This window comes from Choloepus didactylus, chromosome 8 (genome assembly GCF_015220235.1).
Source record: "Choloepus didactylus isolate mChoDid1 chromosome 8, mChoDid1.pri, whole genome shotgun sequence".
In the NCBI taxonomy this organism is placed as follows: Eukaryota; Metazoa; Chordata; class Mammalia; order Pilosa; family Megalonychidae; genus Choloepus; species Choloepus didactylus.
In genome coordinates this window covers 14,311,472-14,331,171 of record NC_051314.1, presented here as the reverse complement: position 1 = coordinate 14,331,171, position 19,700 = coordinate 14,311,472, and the positions used below count along the sequence as shown (strand labels likewise).

Sequence of the window (19,700 nt, the reverse complement as noted above, 5' to 3'; positions counted from 1 at the left end):
CAAAATAAAAAATGTGTGATACAGCAATAAACAGGCTCCTTGATTAATACATCAAATAGTGAGGTCTAGTGGTGGGCGTGTGACTGCTATCAACCCAAAGAAGGGACGAGCCTGAATAAATATTTGGAAATATCTGCAGCAACTGTCACGTGACATGAAAATATCAGTGATTTCAATTGGTGCCAGAATCACAGGAACTGCTAATTCTCTGTGGTTTGCTGTTTACGCTCATCACCACGAGAAATGCTAAATCTCCAGGAGGCCCATGGCATTCCTGGACCTCCTGAATTCCAGCCCAGGGTAAGAGCCCCTGGTTCAGAGGGTCACGGAGCAGCCAGAACCTGCCACACATGTTCACGGGTGAATGAATGAATGAATGAGCGGGGGTGCTCTGTCTGCTCTCTCCTCCTTGCTCTGCCCTCCTCTGACCCCTCTCTCCTCTTCGCCCGCCCTCCTCGGGCAGCATCTGGGAGATCGTGGGGCAGGCGGATGGCGGGCTCTCAGTGCTGCGGACCTTCCGGCTGCTGCGGGTGCTGAAGCTGGTTCGCTTCCTGCCAGCGCTGCGGCGCCAGCTCGTGGTGCTCGTGAAGACCATGGACAACGTGGCCACCTTCTGCATGCTGCTCATGCTCTTCATCTTCATCTTTAGGTGGGCCGCGGGGTCCCCGCTGAGCCTCAGGGCTCACCCCCGTGACATGAGCCCATGCTCCCCTCCGCCCCCGCATCCAACTGGGTTGTTCTGAGGATGCACCGATGGGGGACAGGCAGGGAGCTGGGGGCGTGGGAACCCCCTGAGCCGCCTCAATCTCTCCCCCAGTATCCTCGGGATGCACATCTTTGGCTGCAAATTCAGCCTCCGCACAGACACGGGAGACACGGTCCCCGACAGGAAGAACTTTGACTCCCTGCTGTGGGCCATCGTCACCGTGTTCCAGGTGAGCAGCCAGCACGTGGCCTTGTGTGTCGGGGCAGGGGCGTTCTCCCAGGCCCACCAGCTGGGAAGTGCCACCAGCCTTGGAAAATCCTGAGAAGAGGGGGCAGCCTGACTGGGAAGGTGTGGGGTATGTGGCCAGGCCGTCCGGCATTGGCTCTGGGAGCTTGGTGACCACCGGGGGCTTGGTCCATCCCTCCACCCATGTCCTGAGACTTTGGGCACCTTATGACTCTCCTCTCAGCCCGCCTCACGTGTAGCATGGGGAGAGAACGCCATGTGGCTAAATGAGCATGTGCACGTCAAAGGCCTGTCACGCAGACCTCTCTTTTACGGGGTTCTGGGAGCAGCGGGAGCAAGGGGAAGAAGGGTGGGCTCCCAGCTTGGGGGGGGGGGGTACTAGTGGTGTTACAGGAGTCCCTGGGGAGTGGCCAGAACACATGTGGGCAGATGCCTGATTCACAGCCCCTCCCTGGAGATAGACGTTGCCCATAGGCTGGGCCTGGGCGGCGGGTACCCATGGGGCTGACCCATGTCCCCCCACCCACAGATCCTCACCCAGGAGGACTGGAACGTCGTCCTCTACAATGGCATGGCCTCCACCTCCCCCTGGGCCTCCCTCTACTTTGTTGCCCTCATGACTTTCGGCAACTACGTGCTCTTCAACCTGCTGGTGGCCATCCTGGTGGAGGGCTTCCAGGCGGAGGTGACTGCAGCCCTGGCAGAGGAAGCACCCCATGGGGCCTGCATGAGGCTGGACTGGTTGGGGTGGGGCTGGAAGTGGGAGGGCTGCAATGCAAACTTCTAGCAGGCAGCAGGTCCCCAGGGGAGCTGAGGAGCTTCTCATCATAGGAGGCATGGAATTGGAGGCTGCATCTGGGTCCTTGCCTCTCCCCAACTGGTGTAGGGCTGGGCTCCTCCACATCAGATTCTGACGTGCCCAGGATCTGGGATTCTGGGCCCTACTTCTTCTGTTCTCTGGGGCTTTCAGTACTTCCCGTCAGACAAATATGGGTTTGTGGCCCAGGGCCTTGTTAGCTCCTCACTTCCCTTTTCTGGGACTCCGTTTTCTCATCTGTAAAATGGGGGTGAAAGCACCCGTGGAAAAGTCTGGGGGCAGGGAAGGGCTGAGTCAGCCTGTGTTCCAATGGGAGGGACGGTCTCCCAGGGCGACGCCAATCGCTCCTACTCGGACGAGGACCAGAGCTCATCCAACACGGAGGAGTTTGACAAGCTGCAGGAGGGACTGGAGAGTGGTGCAGGTAAGCAGGCCTCCATTCGTCACCCAGGGGACCGGGACCCTTCCTCAGAGATCCAAGTAGGCAAAGGGCACAGACCTGGCTTCCCCCTCAAGCTCAGGCTTGAGCACCTGCCCCAGGGGTACCTGCAGCCCACCCTCGCCCCTCCACATAGTGCAACCTGCTGAGAAGAGCCTCGGGGCCTTAAGTTGCCTGGACTCTGGTCCTGCTGGCCCCAGTGGGCAGCTCAGGACAAGCCTCCCCCAACCCAAGCCCCGTGGCCTCATCAGTAACCCTGCCTACTTCCCATATGCAGGAGGAAGCTCAGGGTTGGCCCCGGACACAGAAGGCCAGGGGTTCCCTTATCTAGCAATAAAGCTGAGAGCTCTGCAGCTGGATGGAGGGGAGGCACATGTGATGGGGTCCAACCAGGAAGATATCCTGGTGGAGGAGGTCTCCCCAGAAAAGCTCTCCATTTCTGTTACTATTCATGTCTCTGTTTCTCTGCCTTATGGCTTCTTTTGCTTTTGTTTTGTCCTTCTGTCTGCTTGTCTGTTCCTCCGTCTCTGTCTCACCCCTCCAGATCCCAAGCTCTGCCGAATCCCCATGACTCCCAATGGGCACCTGGACTCCAGTCTCCCGCTGGGTGGCCATCTGGGCCCTACTGGGTCCGCGGCACCTGCCCCCTGCCTCTCACTGCAGGCAGACCCCATGCTGGTGGCCCTGGGGTCCCGCAAGAGCAGCGTCATGTCACTGGGGAGGATGAGCTATGATCAGCGCTCTCTGGTGAGTCCCTGTGGGGGGCTCTGGATGGGTGTTCCGTGCTGGGGTGTGTATTGGGGGACCCTGGAGAGGTGCCCACTGTCTAGCCTCAGCCTCCAAGGCCCAGACTCGGGGCACAAGGCTGTCAAGTCAAAACCGGGCAGGAGCCATGTCTGTTACATTCCTGGGTGCCCAGTGCCTGAGCAGGACCTGGCACCTAGGAATGAATGAATGAACAAGTGAGTGAATGGTGCCAGTGGTGTTTAGTGTGAAAACAGCTGGGTTTCTGTCTGGTGGTAGGATAAAGAGTGGGGCTTTGGGTCAGGGAGACCTGAACTTGAACCTGGCCTCGGCCACTTTCAAGCTGTGTGACCAATGGCAAGTTAGCACTGGTCCTTGAGCCTCAGTTTCCTTACCAGTAAAATGGGAAGAGGGCCCAAACCTGGTGCACCTGCCCTAAGGGAAGTGAGGTGGGGGTGGACTGAGCGGCGGGCCACAGAGAGGACCCCACTCGGGCGGCGGGCCCTCTTAGGGCCTTTGGGCGCTGGTTATCCCAACCCGCGGTGTGTGGGGCCAGCGCTGACTGGAGCCCCGGGCCTCCTCCCAGTCCAGCTCCCGGAGCTCCTACTACGGGCCGTGGGGCCGCAGCGGGGCCTGGGCCAGCCGCCGCTCCAGCTGGAATAGCCTCAAGCACAAGTCGCCGTCGGCCGAGCACGAGTCCCTGCTCTCGGCGGAGCGGGGCGCCCGGGCCTGCGAGGGCGCCCGGGACGAGGGGCCGCCGCGGGCCGCGCCCCTGCACGCCCTGCACGCCCACCACGCGCACCACGGCCCCTACCCGGGGCACCGCCACCGCCACCACCGCCGGACGCTCTCGCTCGACACCAGGGACTCGGTGGACCTGGCCGAGCTGGTGCCCGCCGGGGGCGCGCACCCCCGGACGGCCAGGAGGGCGGCGGGCTTGGCCCCCGGGCACGAGGACTGCAATGGCAGGATGCCCAGCTTCGCCAAGGACGTCTTCACCAAGATGGGCGACCGCCAAGATCGCGGGGAGGACGAGGAGGAGATCGACTACGTGAGCGGGGGCGAGGCTTTAGGGGAAGGGGCCCGAGGGGCGTGGCTCTGGAGGGAGTGCTCCCAGAGGGGCGTGGCACAAGGGGGGAGGGCTTCAGGTGGGTGAAGCTGGAGCGGCGGGGCCGGCACCGCCCTTCCCTGAGCTGGGCGCCCCACCCTGGAAGAGGAGCACCCCCGGCCGGTCCCGGGTGGGATGAGGGTTCAGGGAGCCAGTCAGCACCCACAGTTCTCTGGACGGCCGGGGAGAGATGGGGCAGCTCCGGGCAGCTCTAACCCTCCCGCCGGTCCTCCCCTTGTCAGACTCTTTGCTTCCGTGTCCGCAAAATGATCGATGTCTACAAGCCCGACTGGTGCGAGGTCCGCGAGGACTGGTCCGTCTACCTCTTCTCCCCCCAGAACAGGTGGGCAAGGCCAGGCTTGGGGTGGGGGTTATGGCAGGGGGTTGACGTGCCTGGGGGAGGGAGAGCTCTGTCCAGCTAGGCTGACTCAGGGTACAGGCAAGGTCTTTGGTGGGTGCCTCCCATACCCCAGAGGACCCTCCGGCCCAGCGGTGCAGGGTCTGCAGGGGAGGGTGAGGGTCCAGGTGCTTGTGCTGGGGTTTTCTGGGGTATCTCCTCTCTCGTCTGGGCCATCCCTGTGCTGAGCTCCAGGTTGGGCTCCCATCAGGAGGCTTCCTGGAGGAGGAGGCCTTTGTGACCTGCTGTAGAGGTACACAGCATTCCAGCAGGTGAAGCAGGGGATGTGAAGAGGAGGAGGCTGGTCCGGGTGGAGGGAGCAGCATGAGGAAGGCAGGGGATATCAGGCAGTGGTGTCCTCCTGGCTGGAGGACAAGGTCAGCGTTTGGAAGGCCTCGAGTGCCAGGGCAAGAAGGGCACCCTCCTTCCTGTGGCTCCAGAACCTGCCTGGGTGTGCAGTCAGGGGCGGCAGCTTCGGGTGGGCGTCCAGAGCAGATGTAAAGCTGGCACCTGTTGTGGGGCTTGAGGAGAAGAGAGGGGTCAGCTTCCCCCAGGCCATCCTGGATCCTGTGTAGGCCTGTCCCCACCTGGGCTGATGCTCATGCAGACCCTGCCCCCCCCCCCCCCAGGTTCCGGGTGCTGTGTCAGACCATCATCGCCCACAAGCTCTTCGACTATGTCGTCCTGGCCTTCATCTTCCTCAACTGCATCACCATCGCCCTAGAGCGGCCCCAGATCGAGGCTGGCAGCACCGTGAGTGGCTGTGCGTCTCAGGCAGGGCGAGGGGCAAGGCCAGGGGGCAGGCCACCAGGGTCCCAGGGAACAGCATGGAGCACTGCAGGGGAGGTGGGCAGGGAACTTGCCTGTGGAGAGGCGGAAGGCTGCCTTGGACCACGATCTGGCTCCTGGATGCCCCTTGGTGGGGGCCTGGGCAGTTCTGGGGGCCCCAGGGTCCACAGTATCTCCTGGCTCTTCCAGGAACGCATCTTCCTCACCGTGTCCAACTACATCTTCACCGCCATCTTCGTGGGCGAGATGACACTGAAGGTAGCTCCCGGCTTCACCCGGACCCGCCTCCCACCCCCCTCCCCACCAGCTGGTCACTAGCGGCCCTTCCACACGGAGCCCGGGAGGCCTGCACCTCCCCCCATACCCCGGGGGTGCCAGCGCCTGGGCTGGGCTCAGGGCACCCAGAGGGTTCAGCCCTGTCCCTGTTCTCCAGGATCCCACCCCCCAGCCGGAAAGGCGAGTGCAGGGAACCATTTATAGTGCAATGGGGTGCCGCCGACGGTGTGGGCCCTGGGGAAGGATTCCAGTCTAGGAGGCTTCCCAGGGCGGATGGCTTTGAATGGGTAGAGGAGAGAGAAGGGCCTTCGGGGCAGAGGAGCGAAAGGGTGATCAGGGTCGGGTGGCCCTGTGTTTCTGGGAGCGGCTGCGAAGGGGGCCCCTGACTGTGCCCGCCCTCAGCGGGGGCGGCTGTCAACCCGTCCCCTGCCCAGCACCCGGCCCGACACCCGCCGCTACCCCCTCTCCGCTCCGTCTCTGTCTCGCCCCCTCCCAAGAGGACCCACCTGACCTCGCACAGCCTCCCGCTGTTCCGCGGGCCCCGCCCCCGCCCCGCCCCTTTCCGCGGCCTGACCCCGCCCCGCCCGCGCAGGTGGTCTCGCTGGGCCTGTACTTCGGCGAGCAGGCCTATCTGCGCAGCAGCTGGAACGTGCTGGACGGCTTCCTCGTCTTCGTGTCGCTCATCGACATCGTGGTGTCCGTGGCCTCGGCCGGGGGAGCCAAGATCTTGGGGGTCCTCCGGGTCCTGCGGCTCCTGCGCACGCTACGCCCCCTGCGGTGAGCGCCCCAGCCCCGCGAGTGGGGGTGTCTGCGCTGCCCCGGCCCCTCCCTCCTCCCCCACCCAGTCTGCCCGCTAGCCCGGGCTAAGCAGGGTGGGGGGGGGGTTGCTGCACGACTCTTGGGGGGGGGACCAGAGACACTGCTGAGCAGACTGGGGGAAGGATAGGGGCAGGGGGCCGCCCCACTGCTGCCCCCCACTCCTGCATCCTGGGTGGCTTGGTGCCTGGGCCTCTGTCTCCAGGCCAGGTGTGGTTCTCAGGGGAACTGTGAAGGCCTGGTGCCCTGCTCTGTGTGTAGATCTGGGGCCTGGGTTGCTGGACATCACCTGTCCCCCCACAGTTCAGGTGGCCTGGCCACTCTCTGTCCTCACACCCTGGGGAACTCAGCCCTGGAGACTTTGGGCCAAGCGTGGCCTGTCCCCAGGTCTGGCCGTGGGCTCACAAGGCTCCTCTCTCCCCCAGGGTCATCAGCCGGGCCCCCGGCCTGAAGCTGGTGGTGGAGACTCTCATCTCCTCCCTCAAGCCCATCGGCAACATTGTCCTCATCTGCTGTGCCTTCTTCATCATCTTTGGCATCCTGGGGGTGCAGGTGAGGGGTCCCACAGGCTGGGCCAGGCCTGGGGTGGGCACTGGTCAGGGACAGAGCAAGCCCAGCACAGCTAGGGAAGAGGCTCCACTCTCCTACCTGTCCCGCTTGGCCTTGTGCAGGCTGAACTGCCAGCGGCAACTTAAAGCAGACCAGGCTGTAAACCCTGGCTCTACCACTTCCGAAACCTTGAGTGACTTTGGGAAAACTATCTAATGCCTCTGGGCCTTGGTTTGCTTGCCTGTGAGATGGGGTGAGAGTAGCCCCACTTCCATGTTGTAGGGACAAGGTATAAGGATGCAGTGGAATGCTTGGCCCAGGCCGTGCACTGAGGAGGTGCTCCTGAGGGGTGGGTCCCTTCTGTGATTCAGCCCCCCACCTCCACCCTGAGCACGGGCAGAACTCTTGCTAACCCCACCCCCTTCCCCCAGCTTTTCAAGGGGAAGTTCTACCACTGCCTGGGTGTGGACACCCGCAACATCACCAACCGCTCTGACTGTGTAGCTGCCAACTACCGCTGGGTCCATCACAAATACAACTTCGACAACCTGGGCCAGGTGAGCGTTGCACACCCCATTGATCTGTCCCACCCACAGCGCCATCCTGCCCTGCTCCAATGGATGGGGGGTGACAGCTCTCAGGTGCCGGTGGCCTTGAGATCACAGTCCTGGCTCTTTTCCCATGCTGCCAGGCCTAGCCATGTGACTTCTCCAACCCTCAGTTTTCTCCTCTGCAAAATGCATAGGGATAGCATTCAGCTCATTGGAGGCAAGAGGCTTAGAGATCTGTGTGGAGAACTAGCAAGTGCCTGGTCCCTACTCCCACCCCAGGGGACCCTGATAGATGTTTTAGAGTCACCCAGACCTGATGTGAATCCAGCTCTGCCGCTTTGCACCAGTGACTTCTATGAACCTCAGTTTCCTCATCTATAAGATGGGACCATTGCAGCCCACCAGACAGGCTGTGATGGAGATGGCAGTGTATTTAGCCCCTGGCCCAGGGTGGTCCCCTTCTCCCCTCCCCCCATCCTCTCTGGCCTGCACTCCGAGTTAGCAGCCAGGACCCGGCCTAGTTCCCTCCTCACCCTTGGTGCCCTCTCCTCGGGGCCTGCCAGGCTGGACCTATCTGGCCAGGGCCCCAGGTGAGAGCCCACCCCCAGCTGGCTGTTTCCAAAGAGCGTCCCTCCTCCACCCCCCGAAACCCTTCCTGTTTCTTGAGGTCCCACTCGGGTGGTTAGGTATGACCAGGTCACACAGGGAGGGAATGGCAAAGCTGGGAGCAGGGTCCAGGTCTGGCTGGCCCAGGGCCCATGCTCTGCCCCTCTGCTGGGCAGCCTGTGGCTGGATCCCACTGAGGCTCTCATCCCACGTGACCAGGGGCCCCCAACTTAGTGGGAGCCATGGGGCCATGGAGGGGCAGCAAGTGGCCAGGGAGGATGCATCAGGGACTGGCACAGTTGCTCTCCCCCCACCCCACATTCTCCAAAAGCGGGGCCTTTTCAAGTTTTTAACAACTGATGGTGGTAATAATGTGAGGAAAATATGTTAGAGGAGTTTGATGGAAAGCCAGTGAGGACTGAAGGAAGAAAATTGTCTGAGTGGGGGACCTTTTTAAGAGCTTGGCTCCTGACCCTTGTCTCTAGTTGGCCCCACTTTTTGGCGCATCCACAGCCCTTTCCATCCTGGGTCTATTTGACGCCCACAGTTGACCGTAAATCCTAAGTGTGGGGTAGGGTGTTCTCAACATGGCCTGGAGCCTGGGTTTGATGCCGCACTTGCCACTTACCAGCTGAAGTCCTCGGGTAAGTTCTGGAACTCTTTGTGCTTCGGCTTCTTCATCCATAAATGGGGATAATGATCACAGGTCCACCTGATTCCCAACCCCAGGCTCTTTTCACTTCCAGCCTTAGTGATCCATGGGCTGTTGGGGAGTCATTTGCCTCTTGGCAGGTGAGGGTCTCCCACCCGGGCAGGAAGGGCCTCCTCCATGTCCCCCACCTGAGCTTCTCTTGGGTCCAGGCCCCAGGCCCTTTCCGGACAGCCCTCAGCACTGTGTCCACCTGGAAGGGGAAGAAGAAGGGGTCTGTGCTGTGGGTGGGTGGGAAGAAGCCAGAGCAGGCGGGAGAGGCAGCCCAGAACCCCCTTAGTGGCCCAGAGGTGCTGGGCTGTGAGCACAGAGGAGGGTGTGGCCATCTCAGTCTGGGGAAGTGAGTGGGGAGGGGACTCCCCAGGGGAGGGCGTGTAACCTCCAGGCCCCCTGTGGTGGCATGGGACCCTTTCTGAACTAACTCTACCCACACCCTCGGCTCCACAAGCTTGCGCAGGAGGTTACTCTTGAGTCCAGACACTCTCGGGGTTTGAGACCCCCGAGCTCAGCTTAATTCAGAAATCCTTTACGGAGCCCCTGCCTTGTGCACGGCCCTGGGATGGGTGAGTCAAGAGTGCGAGGCTGCTCTGGCTTGCTGTCTGTGTGGGAGCCCTGCTGTCTGCCTCCTGGAGACCTCCTTTTTGAAATCTCACAAGCCAGCAAGGGTGATTATTGCCATTTTACCAATGAGAAAACTGGGGCCCAGAAACATTAAGGAATTTGCCCCAAATCCCACAGCCAGCAAGTGGCAGAGCTGGGGCTGAGGCCCAGGTCTCCTGACTTCTCCCTCAGTGGCAGGATGAGCTCCTACTTTGGGGGCTGGGGCAAGCTTGCCTTTACCCCCGAGGAACAGAGGCAGGGCCCCTCATGTTTGTCAGGAAACTTCCAGTTTAAAATCTCAGCTGACCTCCAAGCCACCTGGCAGGGAGCTGTTTGTTTTGTGGGTGAGGAAGCAGGAGTGCATGAATTTTCTGGCCCGAGATCACTCAGCCAGTTAATTTCAGAGATGAGACTGGAACCCAGGACTCCCAGTCCAGTGCTGTTTCTCCTGCCGCAGCACCTAGCAGGGCATGTGGTAGGAACATAGCAGAGCCTCGGAAAAGGTTTGTCACTTGATGGCACATCTCTGCCACACAGTGACGGCCTCTTTGTCCCTCTGCCCCTCAGAGGCAGAAAAATGGAGAGCTGAGGAGGGGCAGGGGCAGCCTGAGCCACCTCCAGCCCTCATCCCTGCACCCTTCCCCCTCCGTGTGTCTTCCAGGCCCTGATGTCCCTCTTTGTCCTGGCCTCCAAGGACGGCTGGGTGAACATCATGTACAACGGACTGGATGCCGTGGCTGTGGACCAGCAGGTGGGTGGGGTGAGGGTGTGGGTGTGTACAGAGTCCATTGGGCCAAAACCGGTGTCAGCAAGCCCCACGGCCCCCAGGCTCTCCCAATGTCAGACAGGCCCCACCCGTCACCATCCTGGCCTGCATCTTCCACCATTAGAGCTGCTCCTTTGGATTGCATTAGTCATTGTTCTGTTTGCTTCAGCAAATACCTGCAGAGAGGGGGTACTGAGCCGGTTCCGTCCCAGAGGCCTGCAGAGCCTTGTGGGTGGAGATCCTAGACTCAGAGGAGGGGAGGGGCTGTGCCACTTGGGAGAGGGGAGGCAGGTGCAGGCCCAGGGAGAGAGAGTGGTGTCTTCAAGGAGTTGTGAGTTGGGGGCCTGCAGGAGAAAGACAGCAGAGTGGCAGGAGGTGGGTGGAACAGGCAAGTGGGGCTGGATCTTCCGGAAGGCTCCGTGTGTACCAGACTGAGGGTCTGGAGTTTATTCCGAGGGCAGTGGGGAGTAATCGAAGGGGTTATTGCCATCAGCTCTGCTGGTGGGAGCCACCCGTGGGCTGCTGAGCAAGGGTGGAATTGGGGAGGGGGCCTGGGTGGAGGGATCAGGGAGGCTGGGGCTGAGTGGAGGCCTGAGTCCTCACTCCCAAGACTCCTCCCGGAGGAGCAGTGCCTCTGGGGCTGGGCATAGATCTTAGGAGAAGGAGTAGGGAAAGTCTCTAGATTAGAAGAGAGGCCACTCAGCAGAGGGGTCAGGGCTGGAGTCAAGTGTGAGTGACCTCTAGCTCTCAGCCTCTGCTCACATGAGCCTTTCGTCACGGGACCCACCCTGTTCTCCTCGAGCTGGAGGTGTGGGGTGGGCTGAGGGGGGGGAGAACACTCCTCCCCTTGTCTGTTCACCCCCCAGCCCCCCAACAGCACACAACAGCACACACTCTGCCATGTAACCTGGCGCTGGGGCTGGCTGGCGTGGCACTGCCTGGCTGTGGCCCTTGCTGCCTCCTTGCTGGCCCCTGGCTGAGCCCCTTGGCGTCCCTCGTGGGGACTTGGGGCAGAGCAGGCAGCCAGGACTGTGTCCCTTCTCCCCCTTCTCCTCTGGATGTCAGCTTCAAATGCTTTTACTCTCTTTCACCCATTTGCAGGCATCTGAGCCAAGTCCTACCCTAGCTGCTTCATCTGCTCGGGCACCACAGCCCTTCTAACTGATGTGATTAACCCCTTTTTCCAGGCCCAGGGGGGTCCCTCACTGTGCCTGAGGTCACATAGGTAGTGGTGGGGAGGGAGCTGGGATTTGAACCCATGTCTCCCTGGAAGCCCCAGGAGCATCATCGGCGGGGCAGGGGTTGTCCCTGGGTACCTGGAGCTGCGACCAAGGTGGGAACTAAGCTGCAAGTTTGGGAAACTACAGGGGGAGCCTAGGACAGATGGGGTCATGGGCGACGTGCTGGCTTGGGGAGATTCTCCAGGTCTGAGATCAGAGGCTGGGGCTGGAATGGCCGGGGCGGCCCTCCCAGAGGAGAGGTTGTGGGTGGGCAGGGGGGAGTTGAGCGGGCAGAGAGAGTGGGGTAACGAATCCGGGCAGAGAAATAAACATCTTGCTGGTTGGATGGATGGATGGAGAAGGATGTGAGGACGGATGGATGGATGAGTGGATAGGTGAGGGTGGGTGGGTGGGAGGAAGAAGCTGGGTGGATGTGGGGGCCCAGGAAGCACCACCTGGGACAGGGAAGGGGGCTCTCTGCTGAGCACCTCCACCTGCACCTCAGCCAAACCTCCAGCCGCCCTCGGAGGGTGTGTGTCCATCCGCCCCCTGCACTGGCAGGGGACGCGCGGCCCGGGGCACCTGCCAGCTGCCTCAGCCCCGTCTTGCTCCCCTGCAGCCCGTGACCAATCACAACCCCTGGATGCTGCTGTACTTCATCTCCTTCCTGCTCATCGTCAGCTTCTTCGTGCTCAACATGTTCGTGGGCGTGGTGGTGGAGAACTTCCACAAGTGCCGGCAGCACCAGGAGGCCGAGGAGGCGCGGCGGCGCGAGGAGAAGCGGCTGCGGCGCCTGGAAAAGAAGCGCCGGAGTGAGTGGGTGGCAGCAGGGGGCACCGAGGCGCTCCCCGCCCAATCCTAGGGCCCCTCTGCCGTGGCTGCTGGTGGTCCGGGGTGTCACAGGCCTCCTGGGCTTTTGGAGGCGGAAGGGAACCGGGGATGTGGGCCCCCGTGCCCCTGGCTCCACCTCTTTCCCCAGCGTCCACCTGTCCAGGCAGCCTGGACCCCAGGTCATGGGTGACACCTCCGCCAGCCTGAGTGCCACCCCAGCAGTTCAGTCCAGGCAGAGGGCTGGGGACAGAGGCAGTGCCTGGACCCCCCGTTCGGGAGCCATGGGACCCCGGTCCTCCCCGAGCAGCCCCCCCGCCCCTGCTGTGAAGCCCCCTCCTCTTCTCTGTGTGCTCCGGTCCCCTCCCCTCGGCACCAGCCCTCTGTCTCCTGCTCCCCCCGCAGAGGCGCAGCGGCTGCCCTACTACGCCACTTACTGCCCCACTCGGCTGTTCATCCACTCCATGTGCACCAGCCACTACCTGGACATCTTCATCACCTTCATCATCTGCCTCAACGTGGTCACCATGTCCCTGGAACACTACAACCAGCCCACCGTGAGCCCTGGCCCCACCCCCAGGCCCCAGGGCACTGGGCGAGGTGGGGCCTCAGCAGGACCCCACCCCAGGACTGGGGTAGGGCAGCGGGTGTAATTGATGCCGGGCTCTGCTCTCAGGAGACTCACGGCCTGGTAGGACAGACAGTCAATGGGAAAGGCCATCCCTCCCAGTGGGGAGGGGGGTAATATCTGGGCCCAGCCTTGAGTGATGGCTGACAATGGCTGTTGTATGTTAAATATCTGCTCTTTGCAAGGCACATTACATATATATGTCTCTTCTAATCTTCACAGCAACCCTAAGGGGTGGGGTGTTTGTTCACATTTTACAGATGAAGAAACTGAGGCTGAGTGGTTAAGTATCCTGCCCAGATTACTCAGCCCAGTAGGCAGTAGAACCAGGACTGAAACTTAGATTTGAGTTCAAAGCCTGCCACGTGGCCTCTGCTACTACCTGGGCATGTGGAGATTGGGGGATGGGCATTCCAGGTGGCAGGACTATTGTGGGAAAACACTGGTGGTAGGAAAGCATGAGAGGGTGACCAGTTCCCAGCTAGTTGCAGCATGATGTGCATGAGATGCATATGAAATATAAAAGCCTCACCTTAATACGAGAAGGGGGAAAGAAGGGAGAAGCAGAGTCTGCAGGTAAGGGCATTAGTATCTTATTTCAAATAATAAGGGAGAAATATTATAAATTCAGGGAAAGGAAAGGTAACCATTGACAGAATGGAACAGCAGAGCTTCCAAATTAACACAGAGAAATGGAATAATTATGGCAGCATTTACCAAGTATTTTTTCTGTGTCCAGCTCATTTAATTTTCTCAGCAACTTTCTCAGATAGGTGCTATTATTATCCCCAATTTACAAATTGGGAAACTAAGTCCCAGAGAGGTCAAATGACTTGTTCAAGGTCACACAGTGAGTAGGAGTAAGTGGTAAGCCAGGATTCAAATCTAGGCAGTGTGGCTCAGGAGTTTTTAACCACCACCCCATACTGCTTCCAAGGAGGACTAATCAACCAAACCAGTAGGAATTGGGAAAAGGTAATAAAAGGAACAATAATGTAAAACAAATAATAAACAATACATAAGATAGAAGGAATCAAGCCATATGTGTTAGTTATTGCACTAAATGTGAATGGACTAAATTCTCTCCTTGAAAGGCAGAGACCTTCTGACTAAAGGAAAGTGGGGGCCAGTTCACAGGGCCTGGGTCATGGAACCTGGAGACCCAGCTAGGAGGGCCCTGTGCTGGGTGGAAGGAGGGTATGACCCAGTGATGACCAAGGCTCCTCTCAACCCTGTGATTCTTCTTTTTGTCCCCCCAAAGTCCCTGGAGACAGCTCTCAAGTACTGTAACTATATGTTCACCACTGTATTTGTGCTGGAGGCTGTGCTGAAGCTGGTGGCATTTGGCCTGAGGCGCTTCTTCAAGGACCGGTGAGTGGCTGGGTGGGGGCAGCATAGGGTGGGCTGCAGGGTGGGAAGGAGCCCTGAATCCTGGGGAAGCCCAGGGTGGCTGGAGGAAAGGAATCCCCAGGTGCTGCCTATAGCCTTGAACAGAAAGTGGTTATGGTCCCACCCAGTGGGCACGGGGCATTCTATCAAGCCCTTCTTAGCTCATCTCCGTGGGTCCTCTGTACCCCATGGGCAGGGCAGGGTACTCCTGATGCTAATCCTACTTTTCAGAGGGAGTAAGGGAGGCTCAGAGAGGTTGAGGAACTAACCCAAGGCCACCTAGAGGTCAGAGCCCATGCCTACACCCTTGCAAGAGGCCAGAGATGTTTATTTAGCATGACCACACCTTTACTTAAAGGAGCCGAGGCTGTGGTGGGCAGTGAAAGGGCCAGATCCAGTGGGAGACCTCTGGGCACTGGGAGAGCTGGTAGAAAGGGTGGAGAACAGCCCAGCAGGCCCCAACAGGAGAATGGAGAGCTGGGAGGCTCCCCCCACCCAAGGCACATCTGAACCTGAGCACCCCTCACCCTTCTTCCCACCTGCTCCCCATCCTCTGCCCGGATGTGCAGGTGGAACCAGCTGGACTTGGCCATCGTGCTGCTGTCGGTGATGGGCATCACGCTGGAGGAGATCGAGATCAATGCGGCCCTGCCCATCAACCCCACCATCATCCGCATCATGAGGGTCCTGCGCATCGCCCGGGGTGAGGGGTGGAGTGGGGGGCCAGGGTGGGAACTAGCTGGGGGGTTCCATGGGCATGATGGGCTCCCACCTGAACAGGGGGGAACTGGGAGCCAGAAGGAGCATACACGGCACATACACACATTCGCCCCCGTGTACACAGCCCTGCATGCTTGTGTGTGTGTGTAGCCCCCTGCCCCCCACCTGCTGCTCATGCACACTCATCCACAGACAGCCTGTGCACGCACTCCTGCTTCCTCGTAACTCCCTCAGGGTCAGTAGTGCTGAGCTCCTGCTCTTCCACCTGCCTGTGCCCACGGTGCCCAGGTGCCAGGTGTGGAGGAAGAGGACACTCCACAGACAGCTGCAGAGTCATCTTGAGCTGGGGGGAGGGGACGAGGGGTGCACACTGACATCTGGGTCATTCTCCCCTCGTCCCAGTTGGCCGGTTGCTCAGGGACACATCCCGCCCCTCCCCGCCATGGCATGTGGCTCCTTCATGGGTGTTTGCCCACCGGCGTCCACAGCCCCGTGGGCGTGTGTTCTTGTGCACAGCCCCGCTCGCCTGCATGGGGTGGCAGCCACAGGCGCTCTCGGCTTACTTGCTCCTGCCCATCTCCCTCTCCTTCTGCCCACAGTGCTGAAGCTGCTGAAGATGGCCACGGGGATGCGGGCCCTGCTGGACACGGTGGTGCAAGCCCTGCCCCAGGTAAGAGCCGCGGCTCCCCGCAGCCCTGGAGGCCGTGCAGGCTGGGCCCCGGGGGCGCAGGAGGCCCTGACTGCCTTCTCCCCAAACCTGCGAGGGCTCGAGTAGCAGCCCCACCGCCAGCGAAGCATGTGGGGCTGTGAGGCGTGGCCAGGCCCCTCCTTGCCTCTTTGTTCCTGATCCCTCTGGGTGGTCACTGACTGCTCTGTATGCTGAGGACCCTCAGGCTGCCCCAGGGAGCCCCAGGCCAGTGGGGGGAGGAAGATACTTGCAGCAGTGGGAGGAGGGGCCTGTGCAATGCCTGGGGAGGGGAGCGCCTGACACTCCCTGGGGAAGTGGCACCTTGAAGGGTGGCTTGGCCTAAGGTGCTGGTGTGAAAGGAGTGGTTCAGATATGGCACTCCAGGAGGGGCAGCCTGAGACCCTGACCTGGGGGGACGCCCGGAAGTCAGGGAAGTCCCTCTCCTCACGTGCCCTGCTCGCCAGTGCAAGGGGAGACGGGTCAGGGCGTAGGGGTGGGTTTTCCTTCCTCCTGGGAACTCTGCAGGCCCAGCCGGCCCTCCCCACCATCCTGCTGGCTAGAGACTCCCCTTCTCCCTCCCCTCTGGTGGCCTCTCCTCTGAGGAGAGCCTCAGGCACGTTCATTTATTCGTTATGACTCATCTGGTCTTTTCTTTTTTTTTTTTTTTTACATTTTATTTTGAAATAAATTCAAAGTTATAGGAACAGTTACAAAAACAATACAAACCCCATACACAGAACTCCAGCATTCCCTGACCCCCCCATACCCTGATCCACTAACTTTAACATGTTGTCACACTGCTATTTCTTTCCCTCCCTCCCTCCCTCTCTCCCTATCTATCATCCATTATCTATTGCTCCGTCTTCTGAACATAACTCATCTGGTCTTAAAGAACTTGGGGCATCTCGAAACGAAAGGCACAGACACAGCATGCCAAAAACGGGGAGGACAGACTGAGGGCCCAGGGACGGCAGAAGCAAAGAGACTGCTAGAGACCCGGGATAAGGACAGTGGTGACTTGTGTTTTTGAGTTTGGTGTGAGCTTCCTGTCAGCCTGGTCAACAGGCACAGGGACCACATCCCCTAAGAGGGGCTTGTCACATGGGAGAGGGACTTTGAACAACAAGGGCTGTTTCCGTGCAGGCTCTGCAAATTTCCCTGGGGCCTGACATGACACCAGGGAAGGGCCGGGAGAGCCCAGAGACGCCTGCAGGCCTCTGTCCCTTGGGTGGGGCCTTTCAGATGCCCACTCTCTGGGCCCAGCTGGGTGAAGGCCAGGGGAGCAGGTGCCAGGTGTCATTTGATAAAAAGTCCCCACAAAGGCCTGGAGGAAGGAGCCTGATGGTGGGGTGACTGCTGGGCTGGCCGTGTGCGGGGCAGGAGGTGGGGGGAGCCCAGGCTCAAGCCTCCCTGTCTGGATCAAAGCCTGGTTCCCTGTGAGACCCTGCACATGTGAAGCAACTTCTTTGTGCCTCGGTTTCCTTGTCTGTGAAATGGGGGTGGGAACAGTGCTCATCTCAAATGTTTGTCTCAAGTTTTAAAACAGTTAAAGCTTCGGAAGGCCTCAATGGGAGCAGGTTCATGGGAAGGCCAAGTGAGAGTCTGCAGCGGATCCGGGTGGGGTGTGAGGGGGTGGGTGTGGGCAGATGCACCTGGGAGGGAGAGCGGGTGCTAGCCTCCCTGCCTCCCCACCCCAAAACTCTAACCTCTGACCCCTGAGCATCTGCCTGTGGCTCCCTGGGTCAGCCCTGAGCTGGCCTGGGCCACAAGGAGAAGACGTTCAGGAGGTCCTGGCCTCAAGTGGGGGACAGTAATTACCATTATATCAGTGTGTCGGGAGAGTGCGTGCTGAGCCCCGTGCAGTGGTGAGGGTGTAAAGGGGCCACATACCCCTCAAAATCTATTAGCCAATCCCCAGGCCCCATGGGGACATTTGACATTTCCTGAGTTGCATGTAAAGGGCCATGAACATGAAACCTCTGCCCCTTGCCCCAGGCTCGGCCCCACGAGGAGGGTTGCGGCCAGCCTGGGCCAGCTTCTGCAGGTGGGGTGCCAAGGAGGGGCCCTGACCAAGCGAGGGCTCACCCAGAGCTGCCTGTCCAAGGGTGGCCCTGGCACCAGAGAGGAGAATGGAGGGTGGGAGAGGCTGGAGACAGGGAGACCTTGAAGAGCAGCTGCAGCCCCCCTGGCTCTGAAAGATGCTGAGGGTGGGGGACACCGATGGGAAAGTCGATGGGTCTCAGCCTGGCTCTGGGAAAGGAGCCGTGGAAAGGTTCCCAGCAGGTCACAGGGCCCCTGGCAGCACTGGCCTAGAGGAGGTTCCCCATGGTGGGCTCTGGGTGGGCTGGGGGCCACAGCCGAGGCAGGAGAGCGATGCCCCTGGCCCAGATACCACCCCCCCAACCCTTGATCTTGTGCCAAGCTCTTCCCAGTCTCACCCTTGCTTCTTGTCATTCCTGCCCAGGGGAGTGGGGTGGGGGTCATGAGCATAAGCGGGTGGGCTCAGAGGTGGCAGGTGCTGCCCAGTGCTGGGCCTGGGCTCGCTCTCCTTCCGCCTGTCCCACGTCCTCCTGTCTCCTCTTCCTTGGGTTGGGCCCGGGGAAGTGATCCCCGCAGTCCTTCCCCTGGGTGTGGGGCCATTGCTCGCTCGCTCTGCTGGGCCCCCTTCCCTGAGGCTGGCCTGACCCGACCTGGTTGGGAGGCCCTGGGCGCTAATTTCTCTGCTTGGCACAGGGCTCTGTGGGAGGTGGGGAAGGGGCCCAAGGACCCCCCTCCCAGTGAAAGGGGGCTGTGCCCCCCAAGCAGGTCAGTAATAGATGGGGTGGGTCACTGGTCAGGGGCCTGGGGTGGGGTCTCTGGCAGCGAACAAGGAAAGGCAGGAGCCCGAGCCGTGGGAACAGCTGCTGGGACTCCGGCTCCAGGGACTCAGAGGCTGGCAGGGCGGCGGTCAAGCTACGTGGCTGGGTTTAGCTCCTGCCCCTCCGCCTCCTGGCCGAGTGACCTCAGGCGAGTCGTCGTCTGTGAGCGTCATTTCCTCACCAGAGCACGGAGATTCCAGGAGGGCTTGGCTCGAGCAGTACAGGTGACGGGATTGGGGTGGGGGCTGCGTGGGGCACTGGGCAGTTGGCCAGAGGCTTGAGGGCCAGAAGCAGACAGCTGACACATGTGCTCCCACCCAGTGGGGTTTGACACCCAATTCCCTAAGCCCCCTTCACCAGCCACCGGCATAGCCCACCTTCCTGGGTGAGAGGCGCTCTTTCCGCTGAAGCCGAGGGGCTGGCTCTCTGTCCTGACCAGGGCCTTTGGTGGGCAGCACGTTCCCCGCGAACCAGGCCCCAGGGACGCCTGTGTCAGCCACATGGCCTCACATGCCACCTCACAGCCTGCCATCTGGACAGCCTGGTGTAGAAGCACTGCAAGCCCGGGCAGTCCAGGAGCCTGGGGTGGCCTGTGTGGGGCAGGACACACAAGCTCCGAGGGCCGAGGCCCAGCCTGCGCCTTCTCCAGCTGTCAGGCCTCAGGCCTCGTCAGCGCTCAATAAGTACTTGTTTCATTAATGAAGTGAACATCGTTTAATTAGATGCTGTCTTGCGATTGTCGGAGAACTGCTCAGAAAGAAACCCTCCTCTCTGGGGCAGAGAAACGTGAGGAGTCTGTGATCAGCGTGGTTGACTTCTTGGCAATTAATGCAAGCGTGCGTCTAATTCCATTTGCGGAGGCCTTCGGGGACTTTTAGGAAATATTTCATTTCTAGGGCAGGCACATGTGTGAGTCTCATCTTATTTGTACCGTGAGCTAAAGGCAGTCTCCAGGGTGTGGATAGAATTGAAATAGGTTTGGAATCTGGACCCACAGTTCTGCACAAATCCTGTGTTCATCCCTCCCTGCGGGTGGCCCAGGCCATTGCTGGCCTGTGGAGGCAGATCTGAGAGCCATGTTTCTGTTCTCAAGAACCTCCCAGACCAGCAGAGGATGGTGACGGACTCACTGGTCACACTCACCTTGTCAGACTGCGTCCCCTTGTGCCTGGAGGAATCAGGGTGGGCTTCTTGGAAGAGGTGGCATTAGACTGGTGCTGTCTTTCCCTCCTCTCCCCCATTCATCCGCA

General features: G+C 60.4%; 1 protein-coding gene across 3 annotated transcripts in view; it reads left to right on the top strand.

Moving 5' to 3' along the window:
* CACNA1I (calcium voltage-gated channel subunit alpha1 I) overlaps positions 1–19,700 on the top strand; it is a 113,272-nt gene that overhangs the window by 80,926 nt on the left and 12,646 nt on the right. For all 3 annotated transcript variants that reach the window (XM_037845787.1, XM_037845786.1, XM_037845785.1), the window contains 18 exons: positions 464–649; positions 818–935; positions 1,482–1,637; positions 2,100–2,193; positions 2,753–2,955; positions 3,539–4,003; positions 4,303–4,403; positions 5,087–5,210; positions 5,436–5,504; positions 6,115–6,299; positions 6,764–6,890; positions 7,319–7,444; positions 10,015–10,104; positions 11,959–12,151; positions 12,573–12,724; positions 14,057–14,166; positions 14,754–14,887; positions 15,504–15,574. In XM_037845787.1, the coding sequence (XP_037701715.1) occupies positions 464–649; positions 818–935; positions 1,482–1,637; positions 2,100–2,193; positions 2,753–2,955; positions 3,539–4,003; positions 4,303–4,403; positions 5,087–5,210; positions 5,436–5,504; positions 6,115–6,299; positions 6,764–6,890; positions 7,319–7,444; positions 10,015–10,104; positions 11,959–12,151; positions 12,573–12,724; positions 14,057–14,166; positions 14,754–14,887; positions 15,504–15,574 (2,704 nt within the window). The remainder of the gene's footprint in view (positions 1–463; positions 650–817; positions 936–1,481; positions 1,638–2,099; positions 2,194–2,752; positions 2,956–3,538; positions 4,004–4,302; positions 4,404–5,086; positions 5,211–5,435; positions 5,505–6,114; positions 6,300–6,763; positions 6,891–7,318; positions 7,445–10,014; positions 10,105–11,958; positions 12,152–12,572; positions 12,725–14,056; positions 14,167–14,753; positions 14,888–15,503; positions 15,575–19,700) is intronic.